The sequence below is a fragment of the Lepisosteus platostomus genome, chromosome 12 (assembly GCF_059453375.1).
Source record: "Lepisosteus platostomus isolate fLepPlt1 chromosome 12, fLepPlt1.hap1, whole genome shotgun sequence".
NCBI classification, from domain to species: domain Eukaryota; kingdom Metazoa; phylum Chordata; class Actinopteri; order Semionotiformes; family Lepisosteidae; genus Lepisosteus; species Lepisosteus platostomus.
This window is the reverse complement of record NC_142622.1, coordinates 4930146-4949903: the sequence shown is the minus strand read 5'-3', so window position 1 is coordinate 4949903 and position 19758 is coordinate 4930146. Positions and strand designations below refer to the sequence as shown.

Below are 19758 nucleotides of genomic sequence, written 5' to 3'. Positions count from 1 at the left end.
TTCAGGAATAATGAGGAAGGTAATGCAAACTGAACATCTCTTGCTTCCCAGTTTGTGTTAGAAGACATTAATAACACTTTTTATTAAAACAATTTTCTTGAATTAAAAATCTGGAATTGATGTACAGTATGCACACATACACAATACAACTCATGGTAGGAATCAGATTTTCCAGCATACATAAGTACCATACTGTGTTACTTACTGAATTTTAATATAGAGTTTATCTTCTGGAACATTGCGCATTCCAAAAACAATATCTTAGACCTTATTACATCTGGAAGTGCTACACTATCCAGTCAAAGGTTTGCCAAAAGCCATGAACATCTCAACAGCCATTTCACTCTCTGTAGCATGACTTCTGCATATTCATTATGGTTCAAATGAGGTCTTGTTGGGAAGGTTGGGAAGACTGCTCATGAGCCTTGCATGTCGCTTGTAAACCATTTTTCAGTTTTTGAACTTAGTGGAGATCTCAGTGTTGAAGGAAGTGTCAGATCTGTGTATGTAACAGCAGTGGCTTTGTCATCCTGAATAACAAGGAGCCCAATCCATAATAATCAATATCTGCAATAAACATCATACCATAATTTTCATATATCCTAATGCTTCTCTTCCTACCCTCCTACCCTTTGCTTCTAACGCTATTACACTCATACCTAAGACATTTACTGGCTTCAGATATTCAGCCCAAACCCCATTTGCATTAAAAGTTTATTCCATGCTGAGAAGAGAAGAAAAGAAACACAATGTTTCAGCTGTGGAGCCATGACACCTGAAGAAGACTCCACAGCCGAAACTTTGTGTTTCTTCTCTTCTCAGCATGGAATAAACCTTTACCTCCACTTTGCAGCCTACGCATGCTGATGCAAGTTTACTCACAGTTAATAGTTGTTTGATTTTGAAAGCTTATCCTGTGTCCATTTTATGTAGAACCAAAACACTTTTAATCTATTTTTCTGTAAATTAAAAATGCTGTGCATTGTTCCAGATTCGTCTCTTCTGCTTGATCTCAAACTTTTCTAACGCCACCAGCACCTCATAACCCCATTCCACACCCGAGCAAACAAGACAGCAAGCCAAAGAACGATGAATATCCCAGCCAGTTCCTTGTCGCAGAGTGAGTGGAATGGTAGGGTGCTGGAGTTATAAAAACCCTAATGGTTAAACTTACTATGACTTACCTTACCAGGCAGAGTTATCAGGAGTTTAAATGAGGAGTATGCAATGAGTCTATCCGAGGCATCACGTGAGTCATGCAACCGGTGTTTGTTGGCACAAGTCACAACAATATGCAATGCTCCAGCTACGTGTTGTCAGCCACTAGTGACAATCTTCATTTCTAGACATTATCTCATCTCTCATATTTAAGGCATCTACAGAAATTCTTTTTTGACAGGAGCTACCATTCTCAATCTTATATTGTCACACACCAAAATGTACACTGGCATTCCCAAACGTAATAAGAAAAGTTACCTCTCCATTGAAAAAGCAAAATATTGTTGCCACCAGCAAACCCTGAAAAGAAAAGAAAAAACACATTTCTTCACAATTACGCAAAACTTCAGTTTGCAACACTTTCAGTATTAGAGTGGAATACTGCAGATTTTCAAAACATTACCTGATAATGCATTAATATATGCATAATGTAATCATATATTTCTCCAGCGAGTCTGTTTTCTGGCCTCCAGGGGAAAATCACAAACTGGATTCCCAGCAAAGGGACAAGGATCAGGGTGGCCCTCACAGCTTTCATGTACATGTTAGACTCTGCTCGATGGGTGTCTCTCAGTTTTGTGACCAGCACTCTCACAATATTGAGCAGAAAGAACAAATTAACCTGAAACATACAAATTGAGAGCTTATATCAGAATTCAAAAGTCACATACTGTACAGTATGAAAGACCTTAAACAGATTAAAACAATAACACAGTTCGCAAGTAAAGTGTAACGGTGGGACACAGTTACAGTACGTGTTAAGGAATGTCCAGATTTGAAAGAAAAATCATCAGTCCCTACAGGTTTCTTCAGGAGGTAAAAATTAGCTCCATTTCATGAACCAAGATATTATTAAATGTTTTTTTTTAACTAAGCACTGCTGTTTGGTATGTTTCCTTTTAAAAATCTAGTCTTCTCAAAAGATCATGAGGTGTCTACAAACATAGGGTGTAGGAAGAAAGCTTCAACTTTAAATTTCATTTTCAGTAGAAAATGGAAGTTATTTACTGGATTTACTGGTTTTCAGTAAGAAAGATTGAAATTGACTTACTAATAGTGCTGCCATAATGGGTCCGTGTACAATATAGAGCAAATGGGTTTCCACACTCATCCAGCAGCTATTAAAGTAAATTATGGATTTAATGCAAATGTCAGTAATAATATTTTACAAGGAATTTGAATTCAAATGCTCATAAAAAAATAACAGTACTTACATGTCATTAAAATATTTTGTTCTTGCAACAGCGTGGATTGAGGCAGGAACTATAGGGAATCCTACACAGCGTAACAACAATGCAGGGAGAAAAGACTGGTAAAAGAAACAGTCTACGAAGCAGGTAAAGTAGCATCATTAGAAACATAATGATGTGTCTCATGAGAATTACACGAAATTATTCAATCTAATACATTCACGGCAGAGAAAAATGTAAATAGCAAGGAGGGTTTAATTGATTAGAATGAAACTGGGAAATTGATTATTTTAAATGGCGTTTAACTTTAGTTCAAAATAATCCAATAAATCAAATTAAGAGAGAAAACATTAATTCTGGATTAAAACGTATAACATTGTTTAACATCTGAACGCCCATGACTGTTTATATATACATAGATATAAACAAAAGAAAATGACTTTTGGAATTATGACTATTTTTTGTTATAATTGTGGATGGAAAGAGAGAAAGCCAGGCAGGATATCATAGGAGGCAATGTGTGCCAGAATTGATGAAAGATGGGATTGGCCGACATGGACAATCATGAATAAGACAGATGCAGTACAAGGTTATCTCCCAGTCCTCAGCAATAGCAAAGATGTCATGTTTATGTCACTGATTTATCAGTCAGGCACAGTGGATCCATCCTTGAACACTGCACTAAATTGTGTACAAGAGGAAAAAATACATGGCTAACAAACCATAAATAAGGGATTTAACTGATTATTTGAGTAACTAAATTAATCAGAATACCTAAAATATTATATGACTTGACGTCTTATACAAAACTACATAGGCAAAGTTTCAGCTTTTATTCTTTTAATGTGCTTCAGTGAGGATTTTACAGGGCCTTATAATAATAATAATAATAATTGCTTACACTTATATAGCGCTTTTTCTGGACACTCCACTCAAAGCGCTTTACAGGTAATGGGGACTCTCCTCCACCACCACCAATGTGCAGCATCCACCTGGATGATGCGACGGCAGCCATAGTGCGCCAGAACGCTCACCACACATCAGCTATCAGTGGGGAGGAGAGCAGAGTAATGAAGCCAATTCACAGAGGGGGATTGTTAGGAGGCCATGATTGATAACAGCCGATGGGGAAATTTGGCCAGGATGCCGGGGTTACACCCCTACTCTTTTCGAGAAACACCCTGGGATTTTTTTAATGACCACAGAGAGTCAGGACCTCGGTTTTACGTCTCATCCGAAGGACGGCGCCTGTTTACAGTATAGTGTCCCCATCACTACACTGGGGCATTAGGACCCACATGAGCCGCAGGGTGAGCGCCCCCTGCTGGCCCCACTAACGCCTCTTCTAGCAGCAACCTTAGTTTTTCCCAGGAGGTCTCCCATCCAGGTACTGACCAGGCTCACACCTGCTTAGCTTCAGTGGATTGCCAGTTGTGAGTTGCAGGGTGATATGGCTGCTGGCCTTACAAGGCTTTTACTGTAACCTGCATATTCAATATAGCATTCAGCCCTTTAATAACAAAAAGGCACTGTCCTTCAGATGAAGTGTTAAATTTGTGGTGTTAACACCAAAAAAGGTGTTAAACTGTGGTCCTCACTACAATGTTGATCTCACGGTACTCTTCCTAACAGTATAAATGTAACAGCAGTGTCCTGGCTAAATTAAGGAGTGCCTTAATTCAAGTGGTAAAATAATTCCTCACTGCTCTATGTATATTTAAAAATCTGTGGGATTTTTAAAAGAGTGCTACATAAATTCAATTATTATTATTATCAATAATTAATAATAATACATTATTTTTGCTTCTCCATCTGAACCTTTATACTGCACAGCTCCCTTCCTCAGTGGGACTACAAGGGGATCAAATCTCAGACCCTGGAAATACGAATCCTGTATCACTGCATCTCACAGAATAGCAGTCTTATGAATCACAAGGGATTAATAGCAGTTAATTATCAATTATGTGTTGCTTTTAAAAACGGAGTGCAGATATAAATGCATTTCAAGGTCAAGTGTTTTTTTATCACACCATCATACCATTAACAGATCTGACATTCATCTATCAACAGGTCACTATAAACATCAGATGTATCTGATATACAGTAGTGGCTGATCCAAATGGGATCTGTGGGTAAAATGACTACTGCTTACTACTGTAAGCATTGTGCTTTCTTTATTTTTTGTTTTAAACTTTGTTTAACATTGATATGTTTTTTTTGTATCCCCACAAATAACATATTTTGTGTATTTTTAAATGGAAATTTTTACTGCCAGAAATCAAACTCACCCCAGCCAAGCAGATAGTACCAGTGTAAATGTTGCTCTTCCGCAAACACAGCCACCACGATGAGGGTGTGAAGGTATATCCCTTCACACAGCATCCAGAAATAGTTACAGCCCAGCATGTACTGATGAAAATAGTTCAGAACTTTACAACCCACCTGCAACAGAGATTTGAGGTCACTGGTTACAGAAATCTGTGTTGAGAAGACAGGGAACTGATCTTGTTCTCCCATTTTGCCCCTGTGCAGTCATGGTGTGTGTGTGGGGGCCAGTGGTTCCTACCCAGAACCCCTGTATATGCTGTTTTTTATTACCACTGATCTCTACATCACCAGTGCTAATTCACGTCACTTATTAGTCCGCTTGCTTGTTTAGGGTTTTGGTTTACTTGATTCTCCACTCAGTCCTTAGTTTTGAAAATATCGGAATTCCAGCATATTGTTTCCAGCAACGTCAGCAGGCAGTATCATAACAGTCTCCCTCAATTAGGGTTTTTTTCCCATCTGCTGAGATCCAATTGATTACATTTCATGCAGCTTACCCAGAAATTTATACAGAGTTGATGCCAATTATAAATCCCTTCCAAAGGCAAATGTAATAATCTAGGAATTAATTAGCTTGTGATTAAGACCTCAGTTGGAACTATCACTTCTAGTAGAGAACTGGGGTTTTCTCCCTTTTCTGCTTGCAAGCCTGGCTGTGAGGTCTTGCATAGATACATTAATAAAAAGCTTACAATTCTTTTATTGGTCCGCTCATTACTGGAATCCTCCCAGAGCTTGTCAGGATAGCATGCCAATTATTATTTCATTTGTCTCATAGTAAACAATATTCAATAAGCTTTGTTTCAGTCATTTTGAAAAACATGGAAATAAATATGTTTGTGGACGCCAGAGAAATCTATTTTTATGGTGAATTTTTGGAAAGAATGCTGTGAAGGAAAATAAAGTTATAAAAAAATGCCCTGAAGCTGTTATTGGCAGTATATACTTTTATACTAAAAGTCCATTTAACAACCACATACCCAGCCAAGGCTCTCTTCCTTGAGCATATTGTACTGATAAAACAACCGTGGAGTGAACACAATATGTTACAAAACGTCCTCTGTTTTAATCTTGAGTCTGTGTCTCAGTCTAAAGGGAAAGCTCCAAAAATCCCGGAATTTAATGATATTGATAGGGTTGTTCACAGTAGGGACATCTACTATAAATTTTTAGGAAAAGCTCTTTAAATATATATAGCAGTTTCATTACATATTTGCAACATATAAAAGTAGGTATCTGCTATTTATTTAACATTACTATGTTAATTTTCTAGTGAAATCTAAAAAAATTGAACCATGCCCTAAATTATATGGTACTGTATTTTCCATTCATACATTAAAGGTAGAAAAGGCAATATTATTGTAAGGTCAAATGATGTGGAATATATAGTATTCAGATCCTTCTTATAGTTAGGAATGATTTTACAGTGTGACTGTGTTCTTTTATTGAAGTTACTATAGCTGCTGTATATTTCCTCGCCAAAAGAACATTGTGTGAACTACAACCACATGCTGCTTCGTGAGGGCGCAGTGAGATCCCTGTGGTTTTTACAGAAAAAGAGATACATGGAAAAATCATTCTGAACACGCCAGAATGGTTCCAAATACTTTAACTTGTAAAAATCAAATTTAAAGCATTTTCCAGGTGACTTGATGTAACTTCAGATTACTGTTCTAATTGCAAATGTGCCCTCTGTGCATACTGTAGCAACACTTCACACTGTTAAAATCATACAGTACAGTATAAGTCCTTACATACTGTATTAGTACAATTGTGTTGTAAAGAGATAACATACACATTATAAAGTAAACAGCTAATGCATCCCCCCTACTCCCTTAAAGTAAGCTCAACTTTAAAATTCAGAAAGCCTTTTTCTCACAAGAATGAATTGGTTGAAAGGTCTTCTGACAAAAACAGTAAAAGCTGAGGGTGATGGGTATCTTCCATTCTATTTTCTGTGAATTACAGTATAACTTCTGTCTAGTGTTAAGTAAACTAAGTATAAGTATAACAAATATATTAAAAAGTCATTTTCAACACATACTGTACAAAAATAGTTATTTTAAATTATATACAGTTGTGCTGCAGTGATGTGTTATTATAGTCCCTTATTCAATGAAATGGAACTCTCCAATCCCTTCAATGCTGAATTAGCCATTCCAACACACAAATCACTGGAATTAAGGTATTTTCTGTCTTAGCACTATAACCTAAGTTACATAATATAACTATAACTATAATCCCAATAAAGCATCTCTTCAGATCAAAATCTAACCTCCTTCTTCAAGATCACCTGTAATCTTAAAGTATGTAAACACGTTTATCCCAGCTGGTTCACAGTAAACCAGCCTAAAAAAATCTACAAACTTTCCCCATTGTATACCTGCCAAATACAGTTTCTGAACATAAATCCATACAGTTCTGGAATTTACTTATTTGGTTTATTAATAGCACTCAATATATTGTTTGTCTGGAAGTCCCTGAAATTAGTTCTGGAGAACAGCATATGAAATATTGCCCAATTTAATTAGTTTTAAAAATGGGTTGTTTTATAGCTCAAACATGGCAGTAAAGAAACTCCTGTAATCGGAATCTCCATTTTCATCTGATAACTTCAGACTCATTATATATTGTTATATTATATCTAAGCAGCACAGAGAAATTACAGAATGAGGAGAAGGTACAGAGAATGTTGTATAAGAATTCATGTATTCATGTATGTTTATCAACATACTTCATCATAAAATTGAAGGGGTGTGTAACAAAGCCAAACAAATTACTAAAACACATTTAAGAATATAAAAACTGTATATTCTAAAGAATATCTGTAATGCCACACTGCCAATCTCAAAAATCAGTCTTGATAGTCTAGTCTACTGAGACTCCTCTTCCACATCCAACAGCTGCCTAGTGTGCAGCCTGTTGCCAATATCATTTTCCAATCAAAGTAACGTCAAACACCTTGAAGCAAAAAACATAGCCTGACATGGAATGACCTGTAACATTTTTAAATGGCCAGCAACCATGAAAAATTTGAGTCTTGTGTAAACAGTAAATCTCTTTTCCCCGTGAGCGATGTGTTAAGGCATGTTAACAGCCGCGGTGATTAGTTATCTTAAGTCAGGATAATCAAGAAATGTCAAAGAAATGCATAGAAAAAGACTCAGGGGAACTATCAGAAGTTAATTCCACAATGAAAAGTTTAAAAAACAAATATGTTTCAGTTTTTGAGCCTTCACGAGGTGGAGGAGAGAGGAGAAAGGAGAAAGAACGAAGAGGTGTGTGTTAAGCCACGCTCCAGAGAAGGAGCTCAGGGATTGTTCCAGGGATAGGAAAAGTTAAGATAGGTAAGACCAAGCATCACGTCCCCCTGCACATACAGTACAACCACCCTGCTCACCCGAGCTGGCAGGGGCTGGGAGCCTGACCCATGCAGCTTAGGAAGCACGGCAAGGTGGGACCAGCCAGGACAGGCAGAACATAATAGGAGAGAAAGAGGCAGGCTAGCAGCCTTCAAGAGTGCCGAGCAGACACACACAAAGATAAACGTGCAGTCACGCACAACTAGAGAACCACAGATGCTTGGATTCACTGGCCTTGAGGCACATCTCCAAGGTTCGAGCTCAACTGATCCATCATAGTCCCGAGCCACACACACAAAGGGACAGGGAACCCGTGACAGATTGCTGAGCAGACGGGAATGCATGACAGATACCAAACTGACGAGATTCCATACCAGACAGACTGGAGCCCGAGAGCGTATGCTGAGCAGACTGGGGACTGGAGAATAGAGAGCAGACCAGGCTGACAAAAACCCATACCAGACAGATGGGGGTCTGAGACATTAAGGGGCTCAAGGGGCTCAGCATTAAGTCAGAAAGACGGAGGTCCAAGCACAGTCAGATCCACTAATTTATTGAGCACCACACCTGGCCAGGGTGTGGCTGCAAACCGAATCCAGGTGCTCAGAAATTCCAACATGGACCATTTCCATGGCAACCGTTGTGGAGACACCAGGAGGCAGTGATGTAACAGGTTGACGAAACCCTGCTAGCGCACCTGATGCGGAGGATGTAACAGTACAATGGAAACGACCGGTGAGAAAGAGTATGCAGATTAATAGAAATCATGGAGATGAATTTCAGGAGACATTTTCTTTTAGAAACCAATTAATCTCTTGTTAAGAACCAGTGGAACTGCATTTCCTTCTGCTGCTACCACCAGTGTCAAACATGGCCCTGGTTACTCCCTCTCAGCTCCTGCTGCTCCTGATTCCATTTCTTTGGCTGCGGGTCTATCTTGCATCTTACCTCCGGCTCAGTCTTCAGGTGTCCTACAATTTGTACCATCTGCCTTTCTTCTTGCTGTTATCCTCAGAGTCCAACATGGACATGGTTTCCTCCCTCTTGACCCCTGCTGTTTCTGTCACCTTGGACCCACATCTGTCCAGCGTCCTACTTCTGGCTCAGTCAGTTGGCATCCTACAGCTTTTAATATCTGTCTAGCGTCCTACAAATGTCTGCCTGGCGTCCTACATCTGCCTCAGTCAAGGCATCCTGCAGCTTCTAATGTATGTCTTCTCTTTTCAATATGTCTGGATTTTCACCAGCCACTATACATGGTGTCCAACACAACCCAACACTGGTGGTACCTTCAGTACCGGGTTCCTCTCTCCTGGCCCCTGCTGCTCCTAATGACATCTCCTCAGCCCCTGGTCTGTCCAGCATCCTACTTCTGACTAAGTCAGCAAGCATTCTAAAGCTTTTAATGCCTCCCCTCTCTTTTAACATAATTTTGCATCTCCGTGTTGTGCCTGTACATTTTTTTTCTTTGTTCTTTTCTGCATTGGTAGTCTTTGGGGTTCACTTGTTTCTTTTTTGGGGTTCCAAACCTTTGTCCTATTGCCAGGAGGCTAACCCAGTACTACGCAGGTTAAGTCAAAACATATTATACTTGAATACTCAACAGACATTCATAAAGCATCTGATTATTGGATGACGTTATTCATCACAAAATGGAAGTTCTCAATGAGTGATAATGACATATATAACTAATTATTATGGAGTTTCACTATATATACTATACAGTATATACAGTCAGTCTCTTGCAAACACCTCACATTTTGTTTACATTCACCTCGCCTCCATCCCATCTCCAACTTTGTAGCTGCTCCTTGGTTAACTCCTAGCTCTGAATGGGGGTCTAGCTTGATTGACCTATTGCCAAGAGGCTTCCTCTTAACCAGGCAGGTTAAGCCAAAACCTATTATATTTAAAAGCTCAAGAACCATTCACAAGGTATCTATTCCTTGTGAAATGAAATTTGTTTTTATTGCTCATTGAATATTTTGGGGATGATCTAATCTAAAGTGATCTGAACTGAATAATCTGAAAATCACTATTTCTGAAATATGATTTACATTTAGTTGCTAAAAAAATCCCAATGAAAGAAGAACCATATGAAGAAGAAAATATCATTTAATGAAATCAAGTTGACACAGGAAAAATGTTAGTACAATATCAAAGCTATTTTTTCTGGAATATTGCATTTTTTTAAACTGTCTGATGAATATCCAATTCAGTTTTCAGAATAAGGTTTTAAGAATTAATAGTAGTAAATTCCATGGTTGATATCTTCTTTTTTATTAATCTACTCAGCACTTTACTGTGTGTCATTCCAAGTCAAATATCTTCATTTAAAAGAAAACAGTGTAATTATTTATCCTGTCTTGGAAATAGTGAAATGAGCTTTTAGGAAAAATGTTTTTCGTGGATGAATCGGACACATGGAACATGAAAACGCTTTTATCATTCAAACGTTAATATTGAAATGTCATCTTTGTAGAGAGGAACTACGCTAAGCTTGCAATTTTATTTTTAACAGTTTTGGCTGAAACACTTCCTTACACTATTGACACACCTAACAAATGAAGGCATGTGAGATGGGCTTTTTAAAAGTGGATAAGCTACTTTATTATAACTTCAAATTATACTGCAGTAGATATCTTAAAACTATTTTGGTAAATAATATTTCCATATACAAGGTCTTAAAAATAAATTCATACCTCATTATTCTGTAAAAAAAACATAAGTGGTGCTTCATTTGAGTGATTACTAGAACTCTCAAACAAATCACTTGAAAGGAACATACAGTGAAGGAGAACAAATCCAAAGAAAACAACAATGTAGTCACTGATAAAGTACTGTAACATTCACATTCCAGACAGACAGATTTACATCTGTGCTAGTAAAACCTTCAACCTATTCAAAGGATTTCAGAACTGGAGCTCAAAGAACCAGACTCAGCACCCACTGTTCAAAATTCTGCCAACGGAAAAAATAAGAATCATATTTTTCTAAGACAGAAGCATTAATCAAATTTATACACATTTAAACACCATTATAACGTATTCCATTCTGGAGATTCATTCAGTATTTGTAAGACAAATGTAAACAACAATAATAACAATATACATAATGACATCTTCCACTAAATATATTTACTGACATTTAATATTTTGTGTCAAAGATTTATGTGAGAGAATGACATTTGCAAAAATAATTTGTTCTGATTTGTTTAGGTTGTTTGGGAAAATGCAAGAAGTCTTAAAAAAGGGTGATGGATAGGAATGCTGCCAGACATTTGGCCTTCAGGGTTCAAATAATAAAATTCCTACTCATTGTCACAAGATTGCATTAGCATTGCTAATACTACAGGAAGCCTGATTGACAGCTTCTGCTTACTATAGGTCAACCGATCATAGACAGTTGAGGTTGTGGGATTGTGATAATGTGAGCGTGTGCATCTCTCATTAAACACAGATATGTGACAGTAGAGGATGTACTGTATTCATTGTAGCTCACTGATGTTTTGAATAGAGTTCACTGAGTTCTTCCAGCATGGTGACATTGTGACATCCATCCTCAAGCACCTTTTAAGAATCTGCAGTGTCAATGTCCTTTATCTTCCACGCCACCTACAGAATACCCTTGAGACAAGAGACAAGGGCATGCACTGCCACAGAATCTTTTACCATTAGAAGGTCTTTCCAGAGAGAACTGGAAGAGTAAACCAACATTCATGGACTGCGTGGATGAGGGCTCTTTGCTTTTGAAGTAATTCCTTGTAAAGACAAATAATTTATAAAAGTATCTGATGTTTCATTATAGTTATGAATTTCAAGTAATTACGACAACGAGTTCTACTACAGAATGGTTACAAATGAAGGATTGCCATTTGTCCCTGTGGCACATTAAATCAGGCCAAACGCACAATTAATATCACATGAGCTTTGCTCTTTCGCAAACCTGGTGCAATATACAATACAGCAGTACAAGAAATGTGTGATTAGATTCTAGATTTTAGACTGTCCTTTTTAAACTTTTGAAAGAACCTATGTTCAGCTTAGTGAAGTTCCCAGAATTTTCAAAGGTCTACCAAGTTCTATTAACATAATAAATACTTACTCATACAGTATTACTTACTCCCATAATGTCCAGCAGAAATACTCCTTTCATTTCAATGTCAAAGTAATTGACTTACTATGTACTACCCTCAGCTAGCACATCTGAAAGCCATTGTACTAAGCATTCAATACAAATAGCAGCTATAGTGCATTGCCAAAAGGAAAAGTGAGTGCAAAGAGGAGACATTTTCAACTGCCATGGTGCCTTCTTAGAGCCATAATAAAGAGGACTAAACAAGACAGAAATATTCATTTGTAAGCACTAAAATGAAACAAAGCAAGTTCAAGGTACAAGTATTAAACGAAAATAATCTCCTCATTACTTGACCCCTCATTTGGGTCAAGAAAAACAGCATGGCACAACTCATCTTACAAGCAGATTTCAAAATCAAAGTAAGACCTTTTAGATCTTGAAGGAAGAAGGTAAGAGCAGTCATAAATTACAGGTAAAGAGTAATTTCTCTTCTCTTGTATAATATTTTACATAACATAAGCAATTTCAAGACAACACTTGGCCAAATAAAACAATTCAGAATATACTTACAGGATTCCTTTCCACCACCCTGGGGTTGCTTGCAACTGTAGTAAGGTTTACAATTGTAAACACCGAGTTTAAAACATAGGAACAAAACAAGTTCTTGTGAAGTGTAATCCGCTGGCAGCTCAGGCTCCTGGAAGAGAAAAATACTTTCAGCCCACTTGTACTGGAGAAAAATTTATAATGTGGTTTATATACGGTACATTCTATTTGAACTATTATTTCATCTTGGTTCTGCATTGCTTTCTGTAAATTACAGAAGAATACTATTGGTTCTGTGTCAAATAGACAGCTGCAATATTTTAGTCTACTTATATTTTAAAACTTCAAGAAAAAGATCTTGATTTTTTTATGTCATGAACCGCATTGTGTGTAGTAACTGATTTTAAAGGAAGAATATACAGTTTAGCTTATTTTGTCTGGGTTTGCGACTTAATAAAATTATGGGTGATTCTAACTTATGTCTGAAATATTGTTGGAGGAAAGTTTGTGTTGCCAGACTTTAAAGAGTCCAAAATATTTTTCATATGCAGCAACAGCTCATATTATTCTGTACAGATCACATTTTAATTAGCAATGATGTAAACAAAACCATAAATAAATCAACAACATTGATAATCTGGCTTTTACTAACTTGAATAGATTTTCAGATGTTGCATGCAGTCTTGAAAACAGTTAAAATAAGTATGTTAAATACATGTTCAGTTCTGTTTTTAAAAAATATTTTTAAATGCTATTAAATGGCTTTTAGCATCTGGACCTTTCAATACAGCCTAGCTATTCCCATAAAATAAATGACAAGAATTAACTTAAAAAGACATTATGTTCAGGTTGCAAAGTGTTCACGTTTCATATTATTTTAATCAAGGAATGAAGGAAAGAAGCACATACAATTATTTTCACAGTTCTTAACATATAAACATATCGTGTACCATTTTTCCTTTGACCAGTTTTGTCTTTTGGAAAAAAAATAATATTCTCATATATTGCAGCTCTTATCTGATTCATGAAACGGTCTGTTGTATACCGTACTGCAAATAATTAGGGACAGAAATAAAGGCACCTAATGTAAAAAAAAAAAATCAAACAAACACACCAAACTCATTTTATCGCTTCACTTAATTTACATTTCAATTTCAGTGATACTGTATATTGGAATAGAACTTGCTTTGCATTTTTTAAATCCTAAAATATTATTACTTTTTTTTTTCCTGCAACAAGATTCTTTGGTCCAGATCCATTTTATTTGGCTCAGATTGGGGGAGTCATGGAGTTGAGCGAGTGAGCAGAATAATGTGAAATCCCAAATGTCCACAGCTTGAAACACACATTACATTCTAAGGGAGGAGAAGTATAGTTTCATCTACTCGTGAACCTTCACTTAAAGAAGGCAACGTGTCAAACAGCAACTGTAATGAATGCTCCAGATGCAACGAGAGCAGAATCTCAAACACGCATATAAACATGCAGAATGCTGGCTTAAGGAAAAAAAACATCAGACTGCATGAAAGACTAACTTCCTTTTAAAAGGTCTCAGTACTATTAAATGTTTGGGGAACATATTGGTTTTAGGATGAATGAAAAGTAAATCACATTCCAAGCAGAATTAAGGAGAAACCTACAATAAAAAGCATACCACTGAACCAGGATTTTGTCAGATATTCTTGTGCAGTATGGAAAAAAAAATATTGCAAAGTGCAAGTATTGCCAAATTAAAAATCTTAACAATACAAATAATAAAATAACATATATTTTATATTTTTATAGTGAAACAAAGTTCTCTAAAATATCAATGGAGAAAATCTGATCTAAAGTCACTAGATTCACATAAATAAGGTTCCCTGAATAAGTATTCACCCCTTTCCAGTGAGGTTCCATTTTGTTGAATTCCAAATGGTGTATACACAGTTATCAATGTGAATATTGTGACTGAGAACTGAAATGTTCAAACACCTTTAAGGGTGAAAGAAGTTATACTGTATGTCATCAAAAACTACGATAAAAAACTAAAAACTAAATACAAAATGGTACATCTTTGGAAGGGGGTTAATACTTGTGAAGGCACTGTTGCTATTATTTGCAATACTGAAAACCAATATTAAAGATTACAGGAATAATAACACAGCTGGTATTGCCTGAATAATTAGAGTAGCTGCTATAGAAAATGGACTACAGTCCTTTGTAGTGCTGTACAACATTGGTTGATTAAAAGAAGTACAAGTCAAGTTCAGATCTATGGGCCTTTAGCTGTGTGCCTCTTTTATAAATGGAACCCACATTGAAAAATCTAAGTCTATGAACAACACTAGTCCATACAATTAAGGCACAAAGTCTTTTTTTAAATCAATCAGGAACATCAGAGTGGCTTTGACCTTTATTTACTCAGGCCCTGAAACATTTGAAACAAAATTTCTCTGACTCATACTAATCATTGAAGTACCACTTCAAAAAAAGTTTCTTCAAAAAAGTAAAGTAAAACACATAGCAGATTTCTCCAGTGGAGCACAACTAATTACAAAGACATTACATTTTAAAAGAAGGAGGAAAAAATAAGAGAAACTGTTCACTAAGTGCAGTGCAACATGTGTTTGATCAAAAAACGAGGTAGAAAACACTATGGCATTGAAAGGATAAGGGTCTGAGGTATTTAGATAATGTTTGAGAGCTGTCTGACACTGTTTTCATAAAACTTTCAACAGCAGCTTTTTCAAACCTACAATTTCAAACAGAGCTTCCACAAATAATGATTGACATTGAAATGAAACTGGTTTTGATAATCTGCTGTGTACTAAAGGTAAAGAGATCCATGCATTCAAGAAGTTAGAAAATACGCATCTTTGAAATTCCATTCAAATCTGTTGCCAATTATTACTTTGAACCTTGCATTTTACTTCTTTTTAATGTTTTTTTTTTTTTTTTTTACGGCGCCCCTGGAGCAGTTGGGGTTAAGGGCCTTGCTCAGGGGCCCATTCTTGATGATGTGTCTTTATTAGTAAATATGTGAGGTGATGTTTTATTAAAACGGCTCTGATAGCAGTTAACAAATGCTCCACTCTCTGCTAAAGCAGAGAATATCCTTCTATCATGCCAATTTGGCTTGAAGAGGTCTGTTGACTTATTCTTTCAAAAAATTTGAAAAGGCACTGATAAGGCACAGTACAAGACAAAGTGTCAATTACTCTCTCCTTTAACATCTTTTGCTGTTTTCTGCAATGCAATGTTGCACATAAAAAAAACATTCAAAACAATATAAAATGTGATTTAGTAATTCACTAATAAACACCATCTAGAGTCAACATGTCTTAGAGGCTGTTTGGAGTAATTTGCCTAGTCGAGGGAATTGCAGACTGTAAGGATGAGACTTACTGATCCCCCCTTACTTTCACAAAATATGAGCCAGGGAGCTGCTGCAAGAGTGTAGATGGTGTGACAAGAAGGGTGTGAGAAAGGTGTGCAAAGGGAAGTTCAGGAGGTGAGATAAAACATACATAGGAGACCAGAAGTGGGCAAGCTCAGGCTAAAATAGAATTAAAGTTCTGTTAACCATACCTTAATCATGTTACTGTAAACCATGCATTACTTCTCTACACTGTCTGGCCATGTGGAACAGGGTTCAGCACACTGAGCATATTATAGAAGTCACATCCCTCCCTTGAAACCGAGACAGTATTTAAGACAATATTGAGTGAGGATGAGCTGCACTCATGTTGGTGCCAAATCTCATAAGCTGTAAGACTGGGACTTTGACATTTAAAGAGATTTGACTGCAAACATCACACACTCAGTTCATAAAACTTTCTCATTTGATATGGGGCTTTTTCAATTTTCAGTTAGACTCTGTGCACAAATCAGCTATATTCTTTCTCATTCAATGGACTTTATTCTAAAAGACAAAATAATAACGATAATCATCTTCATCATCTTTATTTTAATAGTGCCTTTAAAAACATTAACCTCAAAGAGGCTTACAATATATACTTGATATAACAAACGCCTGTGTTTTATAATATGTTGGAGGAATTGCTTTTTCTACAAAAGCTTAAACCAGATAAACAGTCTTCCTTAATTTAATTAATGTATCTTCTGTGTATCAAATATTTCAAGCTTGAGGAACAAAGTACAATGCTATAATAGATCTAAAACTCATTTCCACAAGAATTTTTGACATTCCAATCAATCCCTTACCTTGCTAAATTGGTCCAATTATTTGATTTAAACTGAAATGTTTAACACTTTTATGCAAACCTGACAAAAACTCCTAGATTAAAAAGAGCCTTACAAGATCAAAACTGAGACATTAAAATATTTTTACAAATGTCATTTTGCACTAATGTATAGTTAAAATATTTAAAGTTGATACAATTTACACTGGAATGAACACCACTATAATGCACTAGTTCTCTAGCAATTAAATTTTACACCTCTGACCCAGTTATTCCATATTATGTATTAGTGTCTTTATTAGAAACGCACTTATTATGCATTAGTATTTCTTCTTTCACAACTTGCTAATAAACCAAAGTTTGCTTTAGATTTTTGTTAAACATCAACAGTGAAAAAAATATGATTCATCATCCAGGTTCCAGAGGTTTTCCTCATGCAGACTCTGTGGTTGAATTGGCAAAATATTCTGAGCAACAGAAGTGTAACAGTTTTTGCTGACAGAAACTTCCAGTTGTATGATGGTGGTTTAAAATTCTCTGCTATGTGGATTATTAATCAATTCACTTGTGTAAGTATTTTCTCAAGTCCCAAACCAATCCAAAAATAATTAGTTAGAAAACCACACACGGAAAAGAAAAAATAACATTGTATGAATTATTTGTAGCTGTCTTAGATTATTCTGAAAAGGTACAGGTTACTAACGTATAGAAACATTTAATAAAACCAAAGACTGGCTTGGAACTAGTGGAAACAACTACTGCATATGAGATGGCAAATGAGATGCAGTATAACATCACTGCCTTCTGTGGGCTAGAGCATCTGAGATGGGGTAGGGAGAATAATGAAGTGTATTATCCACTGATGTCAAATGTCATTTTGTCCTTGAAACACGCTAAAAAAGAGAGCACATGTAGGGATTTTAAGATCAGCATTATTTGGATTGCTACATTATTTAAGCTGACAAGTGAAATGGTGAAAGTATAACAATATAGGAAAGAATATCTTTTAACACAAGAATGCAGATTGAGGAAACGTTACTGCTCAGCATTATATTAACAATGTACTTGCAGTTTTTCCTATTCTTCCATCCAGAGGTTCCAATTTTCCAACAGGATCACACAGTACTAGAATTACAATGGCACAGTCTTGAGAAAGCACTGATCTGGTGTTGCTGGGGTCAGCTTTTACACCTGATCTGAAACCAGCAGAACATCTGTGGGACTAACTTGCCAATGTCATCAACAGGAGAAAACCACAGTCAGCCTCTGCCAGCTGACTGATGCAGTAAAGGAAAAAACCTACAGCAGTCTCTTGTGTTAATGTTCGGGGGAGGGGTCATACCTCATTCGAATCTTGTAATATTTTCATTGAAAGTGTCACATTACCCTGTCAGCTTGTATCATATACAGTAGATACAAAAAATTGGGGACCCAATGAAACTGCTGAAACAGATCAGCACAATACTGATCAATGGCCTTTCAGTCCCACAGTCCCAAAATTGTACTACCAGAATAGAGCTGTGGCCATTGTTGTAGAACATGAAAAACCAGCATAATCTCATTTGGATTTATTTCCTGAAGAAGAAATTCAATGTCTATTGAATGAAGGTTAATATTCAAGCTATGACTTTTCATTATGTTTAAATTATTTTTAAACATCTCTTTCATTTTTTAACTGTATTCTATCTGTTTGCTTTAACACTTATGTTATGAAAATTATTTCCTAAACATTTCATACTAGATCAGATTTTAAAACCTTTTAAATTTACCCGATCTTTAATTTGAGTTTTTATAATCTACTCAGCTTGATATATAATGGACAAAATATCAAGATTCAAACATAACAGTCAGTAGCACGTAACCTTGTCTTAAAACTTAGACAGTTTCAAAATTGCTTTTTCCCCTTCGGCACTTCTGAAAATAAATTCAGCAACAAGACATTCTGAAGATCCGCTTGAGGTATGAATTTCCTCTCTTTTCATATTATGAATCTGAAGGAACCAAATCTAGGGTTTTGTGTTTGTTGTCAACATTATTGAATGTTTCTGTGTATACTCAACTGTGTAAGCCATAGGAATTGTTCAGTTGAAAGAGCCAATTATCTTTGAGAACCATACCTTTTCAGCTTCAGTATTTACCAAATGAAAGTCAGAAACATGAACAAAATAACCTCTTCTGCTGCTTAAGAGTTCTCACTAATTGTGTACCATATATCGAGAAACATACTTCTGCAGTCAACAGCAATGATACCACCTTATACCCTGATCCTGTCAGATGTCAGAAGCTAAGCAAAACTGGGCCTAGTCAGTATTGGTATGGGAGACCATCTTGCTGCTTCAGGAGGTGTTGGCTTACCAGTAGATGAGACTCTTCCTGCTTTCCAAACCAATTCCCTGGTGACTGCGGACATACAGTACATATGTCTGTCTACATACAGATTTTGCAGTCATGCTAAGGCTTATTCTGTGTTGTCCTGAACACAAAATGTTATATCAAGGTCTTATGTATTTGATCATTAATGATAACCATGGTAGTGAAGGCCATCTACATTATGGACTTGCTAAAGTTCCCTATTCTTCTAGAGAAACTGTTTCACATTTCTGTGCATGTCCTGCTGTGTACTAGAGCTCTATTAACTTTGCCTTTATAAATAAGAAAGTATTCTGCGGGTAATTCCTTTGGCGCCACACACAATGGAGTTTACCCTGGTTTCCATGGTGTGAAGTAAACAGAGAGCACATGACCCACTCCCATGGGTGGGACACCAATCCATCAGAATCTCTACCTGCAGCAAACACTAGTCCCTGTTCATACTGCTGGGCGGACTGGAGCCATCAAGGCAAAGTATATCAGTCA

At 36.5% G+C, this 19758-nt stretch overlaps 1 protein-coding gene across 2 annotated transcripts in view; it reads right to left on the bottom strand.

Moving 5' to 3' along the window:
* The window catches only part of calcr (calcitonin receptor), a 70723-nt gene that overhangs the window by 8457 nt on the left and 42508 nt on the right, over nucleotides 1–19758 (bottom strand). For both annotated transcript variants that reach the window (XM_088600538.1, XM_088600539.1), the window contains exons 7-12: nucleotides 12746–12872; nucleotides 4697–4850; nucleotides 2433–2493; nucleotides 2270–2336; nucleotides 1622–1840; nucleotides 1477–1518 (exon numbers count right to left, since the gene is read on the bottom strand). In XM_088600538.1, coding sequence (XP_088456664.1) covers nucleotides 1477–1518; nucleotides 1622–1840; nucleotides 2270–2336; nucleotides 2433–2493; nucleotides 4697–4850; nucleotides 12746–12872 — 670 coding nt within the window. The remainder of the gene's footprint in view (nucleotides 1–1476; nucleotides 1519–1621; nucleotides 1841–2269; nucleotides 2337–2432; nucleotides 2494–4696; nucleotides 4851–12745; nucleotides 12873–19758) is intronic.